General features: G+C 36.5%; 1 protein-coding gene across 1 annotated transcript in view; it reads left to right on the forward strand.

Annotated features, from left to right (window-relative positions):
• Efr3a (EFR3 homolog A) overlaps positions 1–12319 on the forward strand; it is an 80690-nt gene that overhangs the window by 48464 nt on the left and 19907 nt on the right. Inside the window, exons 8-12 of the mRNA NM_001130564.1 lie at positions 1437–1515; positions 4809–4944; positions 7181–7342; positions 9063–9177; positions 10486–10537. Of these exons, the coding sequence (NP_001124036.1) occupies positions 1437–1515; positions 4809–4944; positions 7181–7342; positions 9063–9177; positions 10486–10537 (544 nt within the window). The remainder of the gene's footprint in view (positions 1–1436; positions 1516–4808; positions 4945–7180; positions 7343–9062; positions 9178–10485; positions 10538–12319) is intronic.

Raw genomic sequence — 12319 nt, forward strand, 5'->3', positions numbered from 1 at the left:
TTTTGTTTCTTCTTCCAGTTCTAGGAATTGAACCTAGCACCCTCCTATAGAGCTAAAGCTTGTCCTTCAACTTTTCTTTTTGCCTTTACTGGGAGCTTAAGAGTCTGTTCACTTTTCTGAACAATTCTCCTATTTTACTCAGAGTCTTATCAAGGTAGAATATTGAAGACCACTGACCCTTATTTGGTTTCCTCTAGGCTCTTATGCAGTATGTTCCTCTGCATAATCAGTGTCCTGCAGGCAGGGCTTTCAAGTCTTGTGTTCCTAATTCCGTCATAGCATAATTCAGTGTACTCTTAATATCCTATGTACTTACTGGGTGGTTTTCATGCTGATCTATCCTTTGTTATAATTCATCACCATCTCCTCTTTACCCTCTGGCTATAGTGGAGAAGAGTATACACAATATTTTCATACAACATTTAGAATTCTTATTTGGGGGGCAGGCATTTTTTCTTCAGGGTTCAAAGCTAACCTTTAAATACAAGAATTATTAAGTTACAAAACTATTAAAAATCAAGAGTATCATCAACTCTTCAAAACAACTTGTGCTCTTTCCTCTTCCCTATCACAGTAGCTTTATAGAAATACTACTAAAAAGTAATCAAATTGTGTTAAATATGGTAAGGCAAATTATTTTGATTTACATCAAAATATTAGGCCAAATAATAGAATCCAGCTAGCTAGATATGGATAAGTGCTCTCTGGACATGAGCCTGTCATTCTACACTGAATTTAAAAACAGTCCACTTTCACTTCTGAAATTCTTCTGGATTATTTGATTCTGTTTCTTTGACATTTCTGGAAAGATGTGCTTCTTATAGCTCCCTGATTCAGAGCCCAGGGTAAGACAAGCAGCACTTTGACAGTCTCTTTCTACAGATGATACCTCTGCTTTTTGTTTAGGTTTGTTTAATTTCTTCTACATTTGCTTGTCTATGTGGAGGATCCTGTCTTCTAGGATTCTGAGCAGGGGAAAGAACTTTGTAGTCTGATCTCACAGCCTGCCTTTCACAAGTGCTTCCTAAACTTACCTGTAACTTTATACATATGGAACTCATGACTTCACTAGTGTTGGACATGTGTCTCTTAAGGAATAGTTTTCTTTCTAACTACTTCATTTATATAGTCTAATATTTGTTACTGTTATTACTGCTAAGGTCGGCAGTTCTGAAAGTAGACCCTTGTTTGTTTGTTTGTTTGTTTGTTTGTTTGTTTGTTTGTTTTTTGAGACAGTATTTCTCTGTGTAGCCCTGACTGTCCTGGAACTCTCTCTGTACTGTTGACCAAGCTGGCCTTGAACATAGAGATCCACCTGCCTCTGTCTTCTGAGTGTGGGGATTAAAAGTGTGTGTCACCATGCCTGGCTTTTGTCGAAGGTTTTAAAGTAAGGTGTAATTAAAATCAAGTTCTTAATTTTTAATTGTTATTTTCAGGCATTTAGATCATCACAAGCTGTGGGATCCTAATGAGTTTGCAGTTCACTGCTTTAAGATTATAATGTATTCTATTCAGGTAAGGTTTAATCAACTGTATGTTTATTATATAAGTAATGATCATTTTGATGGATGAGCATAGCATCAAACAGGTGGAAAACCAACACTCAAAGCATTGTTTGCGTTTTGTTGGGTTTTTGTTTTTTGAGATAGTCTCACTTTGTAGCTCTGGCTGTCTCAGAACTTGTAGTGTAGATCATGCTGGCCTTGAGCTCAAAGAGAACTGAACTGCTCGCCTCTGCCTCTTGAATGCTGGGATTAAAAGCCTACACTATCACACCTGGCACAGGCGTGCATACATCTATATATATATTTTTTTTTCTCCTCATTTACTGCTTGTTGTCTTATTACCAAGACGAAAAATATCTAATAGGATTAGATAATGTTATTGGGCCACTTTTAATTGTACAGCTATTTAAATCATGTGTTTTGTGTCTCTGTTACACAGGTGAATTGGTATTGGTTTAATGTGTTATAACTTCTAGTCTTTATAGAATTTTCTGTGCATTGTCCTCCACAAAGGACCACTTTGGGGCTTTTTTTCTTGTCAGAATATGGAAAAATTTGATTAACTCTTAATTGAGAGATGTGATTTCATTTCTTCAATTTTGAATTTTTTTACTCTACTATTTTAAGCAAATCTCTTGTAAGTAAAATGAGTACAGGTGCTAGTTTGGGTCTGATAGCCTTAACATAGATAGTTACTAAGAACATCCTTATCTTCAATTACAGAAGTGCCCTGGTCAGACAGTACATTAGATAGCTACAGCAAGGCAGACCTAGCTACATCAGGTTCATGAAGGAGCATGCAGTTTCCCAGGCAAAAAGCTCAATTTCAGGTTGTTGTTGGTGGTGGTGGTGATGGTAATGGTGTGTGTGTGTGTGTGTGTGTGTGTGTGTGTGTGTGTGTGTGTCTCCTCAGTTTAAACAGAGCTCTAAATAAACCTAAGTAAACATTGACTGGGTTCTTATTTGAGGCTATTAACGAAGTATCAGTGTGAGGATGGAATGTCAGAAATGTCTAGAGATGCCAGTGGCATCAGTACACATGGACAGAATTTTCTGCTTTTGAGCATTATAGCTTCTTTTTAATTTTTATTATACTGAATGAACGCTCTGTTTCCATGTACACTTACCTGCCAGAAGATGGCATAAGATCCCTTTATAGATGGTCATGAGCCACCATGTGGTTGCTGGGAGTTGAACTCAGAAACTCTAAAAGAGCACACAGTTCTCTTAACCACTGAGTCAGCTCACCAGCCCCTTCTTTTTAATTTTTCTCTATAATTTTATTATTATACAGCTTGAGTATTTTATGCAGTATTACATACATTAGTCAGTTTCCTTTCCTTATCATTCTACTTCTCTTTGCCCCTCTAGTTAGTCCTCTTATTTCACCTAGACAGTTTGCTTCATTTTCTCTTCTGTATATATAATGTATAAATGTGCATATACAATCTAGGACTCACAGTTAATTAATTCACTTAGTATAATTAGGTACATCCAGTTGCAGACTCTATTTTCCTTCAAACAAAATAACCTCATTCTTAATGGCTGATAAAAAAATTGCATTGCATATGTATATACATAGATATTCTTAATATAAAGTCACCCACTGCAGACATGAGAAAGGAAACCTTGGGAACAGGAATGCGCGTCTGTTGAAGGAAGGCAGAGACTGAGATTTGAGGATAGTGTCACTTTGTTCTCTTTGTTCTATTACAGTGCAAACAAGTGGACTCACTCATGAGCAGGGGGTACGGATAGGTTTTGAGCTCAGGAGGGAGAGCTCTGTTGGTAAAGTTCTTACATGTAAATGTGAACACCTGAGTTTGAGCCTTCGAACCTGTAAAAAGTCAAGCATCGTAGCACAAGTTTATGGTCAGGGCATAGGAGAGGCCGTCCTAGCTGAATCACTGAGTTCCGGGGCAGTGTGACTGTTGAAAAAGACAGGGTGGATGTCATACCTAAAAAAGTATACCTGAGACTTACGTATGCGTGCACACACACACACACACAGTACAGATTTTGGAAAAGAAAAAGAAGAGTCTTCATGTAAAAGAGTTCAATCAGGAATGGAGATGCACATGTTTTATTACATGGGAGGCAGAAGTAGTTCGATCTCTGAATTTGGTGCCAGCTCAGTCTACACAGCAAACTTTATAACAGCAAGGACTACAGAGGAAAAACATGTCTCAAAAACAAACAAACAAACAAACAGAGGAAGGAAGGAAGACAAAGAAAACAAATTAACTAGTGTTAAATGCTTTCTTTCCTAGGTATACTGTTAGCTCATTTGCATGTTTGTTTTAGGTCCTAATATTTTTTTACGTTACATATCAAAGTCATTAGAGAATCCTCTGCTTTAAGTTTTGTCAGTTACACTCTGATAGTATTTTCCTTTTGACACTGGCTTGTGATTATACAGGCTTTGACTAGAGAATGCTAAGGTGGTCATAGTAGAATTTATCTATTGGTGATAGAGAAGTATTATAACTTTTATAATTGATTTTTCATTTTTTGTCCTATTATCAAATTACAGGAGTATATTCGGTATTGTTTATGAAAGTCGCTAAAAGTATAAAAAGATTAAAATTTCTCATAAATCTTTTGGGTACCAGTGCTTAATATTTAGTTACCTATAGTTTTGGTCATCTTTGCTTCTAATATACTTATTATGTATGTGTCTTTGAGTGTTGGTTGTGTGCACATGTGTGCTATGACATGCATGTAGAAATCAGGACAACTCAAGACTCAGCTCTCATCTTATACTTGTCAAAGTAGGTTCTCTCTCTCTCTCTCTCTCTCTCTCTCTCTCTCTCTGCCTCTCTCTCTCTCCCTTCCCTCTCTCGTTTTTAAGATTATTTCTATTTTATTCATGTGAGTGTTTCGCATGCATGTATGTACACCTCATGCATGCCCAGTGTCTACAGAATCCAGAGGTAGCAATCAGATCCTTTGGAACTAGAGTTGAAATCACTTGTGAGCTAGCAAGTGTATGCTGGGAACTAAAGCCAGAGTCCTCCAGAATAGTGAGTGATCTTAATACCTGAGCCATCTCTTTAGCGCCCACCCCACCACCACTGAGTTAAATACAGCATTTGGTAATTTCCTGTTTTTATTCAGGATGTCATAAATTAGTTTACAATATCACTGTTTATTCTTTGAAGAATTGGTTTTGGGCAGTCACATGTTATAAATACCAGTTCTTTATAAGGCATGGTGAAGTACCATATTTTGCCTTTTCATTCTTAAGGATATACCATGTGCATTTACTTGCTCACACATGTTTATGCTGTTTGCTTCCTTTAGGCCCAGTATTCTCACCATGTGATCCAGGAAATTCTTGGACACCTTGATGCTCGTAAGAAGGATTCTCCACGGGTTCGAGCAGGTATCATTCAGGTTCTGTTAGAGGCTGTCGCCATTGCTGCTAAAGGTTCTATAGGTGAGTATCAATAAAACACAAAATGAATAAGTGATAATATAGTCTCCCCAGTATTTGTATACAAAGTAACCTTTAAAATCAGATCGCTCCACATATTTTCACATGTCCTATGATTTGAGTGCACGTGTGATCAGTCTTTCCGTTTTTTTCTCCCCTCAGTCATTTTCTTGTATTTCTTTTAATAAAGGCTTTAGGATATGATTTGTATACTGAGCATTGTATAAATACAGACTTACAAAGTGATGCAAGTCAACTCACACACACTCACTCTCTCTCTCTCTCTCTCTCTCTCTCTCTCTCTCTCTCTGTCTCTCTCTCTCTATCTCTCTCTCTCAATATTACTAAGTATTCAACCCAGGGCCTTGCACATCCTAGACAAGTGTTCTACTCCTGACATACATTCGAGCTCTTTGTAGTTGTTATTTTGAAATGACATCTTAGTAAACATTCTAGGCTAGCACTCACTGTGATGACTGTGTGGGCCTTACGCATGAACCCTCCCTACCTTAACTTCCTGAGTAGCTGGGATTTTAGGCATGCACTGCCAAACCTAATTTAGGTTCAAAGTTCCTAGTCCAAAAGTCCAAAATCTGAACTGCTTCAGTGTTGGAGCCTACTGAGACCGAAAAGTTGTTTTAGTGCAGCAACAGTACAACCTCACAGTGTTGTGCTGAGGAGCATAGGAGACATTGATAATTTGGTTGTTTGTATGTGAATCCTGTCTCTAAACTATGCACATATAGCTGTTACTAACACATACACAAACATATACATGAAGGCCTTCTTCCATGTGTAGTTTACTTAGACAATTCTAATTCTATACTATAAAGAGACTTTGATCACATGGGCCTGAGATAACCAGGGGTCAGAAAACTTGAGGAATGTATATTAGCAAAATCAGAATATTCTGTGGTCCATTTATCTGGAATGTGTGGGAGAAACAAGAAGTTACAGTGCAAGCAAGTCATTCTGCAGTTCAGGAGAGCTTTAAAGACTGACTACAGGTGTGCTGCAAAGTGGAGGGTTGGCTGAAGAGAAGTGCCGTCATTGTTTCAGGAGTGAGGACAAGAGCTTGACCTTGCTCAGCATGCCTAGGAAGCTGGCCAGTTGTAGGGTAACCTAGTCAAAGATCTTGATGTGTCTTGCATATGTGACTAGGGAAATGAGGGAGTGTGATAAAAGTACGGAAGTCAGGGAGAACCTGGCTATTGTTTTACTGTTTAAAATTGAAGTGGAATCCTTGTTTATTGGGTATTCTGATATTCAATGCTAAATAAGAGTAAACATTTTGGGATGTGTACTTCTCATTGTTTATCTTATAAAGGTGAAGATAGCTGAGTCTAGTGGTGTACATGCTTAATCATAGCACTTGGGAGACAGAACAGGTTGATTTCTGTGAATTCAAGGCTAGCCTGTTCCATACAGAGAGTTCCATAGTAATACCCTGTCTCTCTCTCTCTCTCTCTCTCTCTCTCTCTCTCTCTCTATATATATATATATATATATATATATATATATATAGTATATATACATATATATGTATATGTTGTGTGTGTGTGTGTATGTGTATGTATAGGAAAGATATTAATTGGCAGATTAGTTTGGCATATGAAATGGAGCACAGGTGACATATTGAATCATCATGTTTACTGATGCCCACTGTATGTTAGGTGTAGTAAACTAAGATCTATGATTACGGGGCAGTATTTAACAATGGCTTCATTTCTGGATAAGTTTGTAATTGTGTGTGCATAACAGCTATGGAACCTTTAACATGTAATATGATTGAGGGAAAAAAAGCAAAGAAAAATCAGTTCACTAGCTTGGCAGAGTTTCTTATAATTGGAAATTCTTCTGTTTTTAATCTCAGAATAAATAAAAAAATTGTTACAGTTCTTTATGAATTTAGCCCTCAGTCAAATTACATGTTGTTTTAGTAAACATTTTATGTAGATAAAGTTAGATCAGTAGAATGACTTGGATAGTCCTTTGTGTATACGTATTTCTGTAGGCATAGGTGTGAATTCGTGAGGAGCAGCTAGTTCCTCACAGATGCCAAGAACTTGTTTGTAGTGTGACTGTGAGACTTTGTTATTTAGACAACTTCAGAAAAATGAACGTGATATCTCATAAATTATTAGTACTGTTGACAGAAAAAGAAAGTAACTGTAAAGTCTTCTGTGAAGTTTGACAGTCACTCTTGGGTACATGGACTCACAAAGACGATGTGTCACAGGTCCAACTGTGTTAGAAGTCTTCAACACCCTGTTGAAGCACCTGCGGCTCAGCGTGGAACTGGAAGCCAGTGACTCCCAGAAGGGCTCTGTAGGCAGCGTCTCCCTAAGCTCCAAAGACAACGATGAGAAGATTGTGCAGAACGCTGTCATCCAGACAATAGGTGTGTGATTTCAGTTCTCAAGTCACTGCATGAAAGCCAGTGCACCAAGATGCAAGGTGTTCTCACATGCGCTACTTGGCTTGTGGTGTGCATTTGTCAAAGTGTGTTTGAAGAAAACAAGGCATAAGAAGTTGTCCTTTATTCATTGGTACCTGCTGTTGACACTTTTAACTCTCTCCTCCATCTCTCTTATGTACACATGTGTACATGAATGTTTATGAATATTTGTCTGTAATAAAAACATACATATACATTTATTTTTTTAAAAATAAATTTACTGGGTAGTATGAGTTACATCCATTATGGTCTTTTACTGCTAAATTCTTTTAATTGAAAAGAATTTCTGTACAGTATATTTTGATCAAAGTTGCCCCTTCTCTATCTCCTCTCAGATCTTTCTCACATCCCTGCCCACCACCAGGCCTCATGTCCAAGAAAGCAAACATGCAAATAAACTAGAATTTTAAATAAGAAAAACAAGGAATGAACACAAGTATAAGCACCCAAAGAAAACCCATAAAAATGCAAGATTTGAAATCATAATACACAGACAAGACAAATAAGACAAAAAAACAAAAACAAAACAAAAATCAAAACAAAGCAATAAGTAATAAAAAGTCCACAAAAACACCACCGAATTTGTTTTGGCTGTCTATTGCGGGGCATTTGGCCTGCCCTTAAGTGTGCTTAATATACCCAGTGAGATCCCATTGAAGAAAACTAAGTTTTCCTTTACTACTTAACTCTTAAATGTTTTTCCACAGAAAATGATTTTTTTTAAAGATTTATTTATTTATTATATATGAGTACACTGTAGCTGTCTTCAGACACACCAGAAGAGGGCATCAGATCTCATTATAGATGGTTGCGAGCCACCATGTGGTTGCTGGGATTTGAATTCAGGACCTCTGGAAGAGCAGTCAGTGCTCTTAACCGCTGAGCCATCTCTCCAGCTCGAAAAAGATTTTTTTTAACATAATCAAAGTTTTCAAAATTGGTAAACATCACTATTATTTGTGAGTGCTTACCTTTTTTATTCCCATTTCTGTGAGAGGAAACTAAAGCAAGGATATTGTGAAAGAAGTTTATTGTGAAATTCTGATTTTTAGGTGTTGCCTAGAGTAATCTACAGATGGGTATTACTCTGCATGTAATAAATGCTAAGGTCATTAGGTGCTGAGTGTAGATGCTATACAGTTTAGGGAATTGATGTTTTCTGGTGTTTACCAGGTTTAACAGCATGGGAATTTAGGTTCACAGTCTGCAGATCTGCTAAAAACGACTAACAAGTTTATCTGTTTATTTCTGCTTTATTATTTATATTATATTTAATGTTGGGTAGGGGAAATTATAATTTATTTAGCTTATATGTAGCTTGAACACAGTCATTGTTTTAATCTACAAGCTCTGTTTAAAATTCAACTCTGTGGCTTATAGAGATGTTCTGGAGAGATGGCCCAGGGGTTAAGAACACTTCTTCCAGAGGACCTAGATTCAATTTCCAGCACTCACATGGAGGTTAACTACCGTTTGTTAGCCCAACTTCAGAATTCCTCCTCTGGCCTCCCTGGGCTCCAAGCATGCAAGTGGTGCCCAGACATCCGGGTAGTCAAAATGTCTATGTATTCAAAGTATAATAAAATAATTTTAAAAATAGTTTTGGGTTATGTGGGGAAGTTACCATTTTCCAATTTCTTAAATTGTCTTCATATATTTATAGGATTTTTTGGAAGTAACTTACCAGACTATCAGAGGTCAGAGATCATGATGTTCATCATGGGGAAAGTGCCTGTTTTTGGAACATCCACTCATACTTTGGATATCAGCCAACTAGGGTAAGTACTCAGACTGTAAATGAAATCATTTTTAGATTACATTTTTTTAACTCAAATGTTAGAGTTTTGAAATTTTAGTAATAAAGAGCAACAGTGTTTTCTTTGGTAGTAAATCATTAAACTATTAAATCAATGTTTAACATACATTTTGGATCATTTTACAGTTTAAAATTCTTGTATTTTTGGTCTTTTTTTATTTACAAAGTGAAGGATTTATTTGGCCTGTGCTTTGTGTGTCTTCACATATGCGTGGTAAAACTGAACATTTCCTGAAATCTTAAAACATTGTTAGTGAATCAGGAATATGATTTAGGATGTTACTGATCCCTTTTTATAGATTTGATTTGGTAATATACTTAACCCTTAGGTAACATGTTAAAATGATCTCATTATGCCTTATAAGTACATAACTGTTGGGTTGTCATAGAAAAAATTTTAAACTTTTTAAAAAAGATTTATTTTTATTTTATGTACGTGAGTACACTGTTGCTGTCACTTTCTTCAGACACACCAGAAGAAGGTATGGGATCCCTTTACAGATGGTTGTGAGCCACCATGTGGTTGCTGGGAATTGAACTCAGGACCTCTAGAAAAGCAGTCACTGAGCTATCACTCCAGTCCCGCTCTTATAACTTTTTAGGAGATGGAAATCCACATGTACAGCGTACTGTAGCCCATTGGTCCATATAGTCAATCCAGAGCTCAAAAAGCACTATCAGCTGGAGAAAGTAGGATAAGTGTGGTAGTTGAGCATGCTTCCTTAGCAAGTGGCCAAGAGTGATAGCCATAAGAGTTAATAAATAAAAAAGGGTTATTAGTGGCACAAAGGTTAAAAGCCAACTAGAGAATACTCTATTCTCAGAAAAGTTACTATAGTTCTATCTTTTTATGGGGAATAGTGTAAGAATGTGTGCAATGTGCGATGTTCAAATAGATAAAAGAAGCATTTCCATTTTCAATAAACATAACTGTCATGTTCATGGAGGACAGTTCGCATATCTGCACACTCCTGTCACTTGTCTTATATTTGGAGGATTTAATATTCATATCATCATATCAGTTTTTGTTCTTGAAGACCCAATTCAGTAACTGAATTTTTTTGTTTAAATTATTTTTATATATAATCTACTTAATTTATATGAAATTTATTTTAGTGTATGAAGTGAGTCATGGCATAAGCAATTGTAAAAATAAATAAAATCTAGCCAGTAAGAATGAAGTTTTAAAATCAGAAAAAAATGTATTTTAAGTACATAAAGTTATAAATGTAAATTAGCATTGATAACACCAATACTTTATATATTTCAGGGATTTAGGAACCAGGAGGATTCAGATAATGTTGCTGAGGTCTTTGCTCATGGTAAGGAGTTTAATAGACGTGAGGGACACATCCCTTAAATTACTGATTAGAGTGGAGTCACTGCCAGCCTCCTTCCTTCTGGCCGCAGTAAGAATCGGGCTGGCTGTTTCTGCATTTGTTCACTTGAGTACCTCTCCCTTCATCTCTGTTCTGCCATACTTCTCTCTAGTCGGTGGCATTCTGTTTGATCTTAATTATGATTAAATTTACAGAAGTCAGAAACAATTTCCATTTTATAGATAGAGATATGTACTGTGTTCAAAGGAGTTAGGTGGACAGAGTTGAGGAAGTCTAATGTCACTGAGCCAGAGACTAGAATTCAGATACGAAAATCCATGGTGCCTTCTATATACTGACCAGAAAATGGTTTATTGCTGACAGTATTTGTTGTTTTAAGTTTATAGTGGCAATAGATAACAGAAAAGGAAGTAACAGAGGTCCTCTGTATGATAAATATGCTCACTTTTCCTTTCTTAGTTTTTGAATTAAAATGTAGTTACTTAATTTTTCCCCTACCTCCAACTCCTTCTTTCCTCCTTGTCTTCAAATTCGTGGGCTCTTATTCTTCAATTATTAACCTTACATACATATGCAAGTGAATGAACAAAAGTGCAACTTACTGAATCCATTTATTGTTGCTCATATGTATACATTTCAGAGTGACAATATAGGGAGCTTGTCTCTGGTGAAGATTGCTTCTTCCTCTCTCAGCAGTCTCCAATTCCCTATAGCTCTTGGTCTAGTGGGTGTGGTCGTGTGAGATTCCCTACACCCATTTGGCTTATCAGTTGCTGTTGACTGACATGTCAAACCCTGTTTAAGTTACATTATTTTCATTTACCTCCTGGCATCCTGCTAAGGACAAACAGGGACTGGCTTTCCAACCAGAGTCTTAGAAGTTCATTTCAGAGACCTTTCTTGTGCATTTTATTATACCCTGTTTCACACTTGGGCACAAAAGACTCTTATATTGTTTCAGTTTTAATTCTCTCTCTGGTCCTTGTTATATAGGATTTTGAATCTAATTGAAGTGATGCTTATCAATCCTTTCCCATGTGTCTGTTTTATTTATTGTGTCTTAACTTTAAAATATCTCCATGTTCTGATGACATAAACACTGTTGTTTTGGTGTGCTTATAAAATTTTCTTAGATATGGCTATAATTCTTTATTCTACAAATATATTGTACAAATATAAAAATATTAAAATATCACCATGCTTCTTATTCTAATTATACCATTCAGCTTTGTGAATTCCACTGTCCATAGTTTTTAAATGTTTAATAGCATGTAAGCATATTTTCCTTCAAAATTTAAAAATGGAAAGGTTAAATATTATCCTAAGTATCAAATTGAATAACAGAATACAATTTTCCAAAATGAAAATATGTTCCTATTCCCCAGTAGTTTTGTTGGAAACAACAGTTTACAGGGTCAGATTTTGCTGTTTTCCACCTGCTTTCCCTGTAAATGTCTTCCACCCTTCCTGTGCCCTGGCTTTCTCTATGTAAGGGAGTATCAGCCTGTCTGACAGACAGCAGTCAGGACACAGTTGACAGGCACATAGTTGAGCCTGCACATGGGACCACATACCACATGTACGATGTTCATCTTAAACTTATTTCAAATACTGTTCCTGACATACTAACATCTTGTCTGCCCTACAGGTTTCTTTCATAGATTTCTTTAGGCTTATGCCTATAGTTCTGTTTCCTAAACAGAATTTTGTGAGGTGATATTTTACCTAAGGACTCATGAGAACATCATTTGTTAATTTTCCCCT

This window comes from Rattus norvegicus, chromosome 7 (genome assembly GCF_021556685.1).
Source record: "Rattus norvegicus strain SHRSP/BbbUtx chromosome 7, alternate assembly SHRSP_T2T, whole genome shotgun sequence".
In the NCBI taxonomy this organism is placed as follows: domain Eukaryota; kingdom Metazoa; phylum Chordata; class Mammalia; order Rodentia; family Muridae; genus Rattus; species Rattus norvegicus.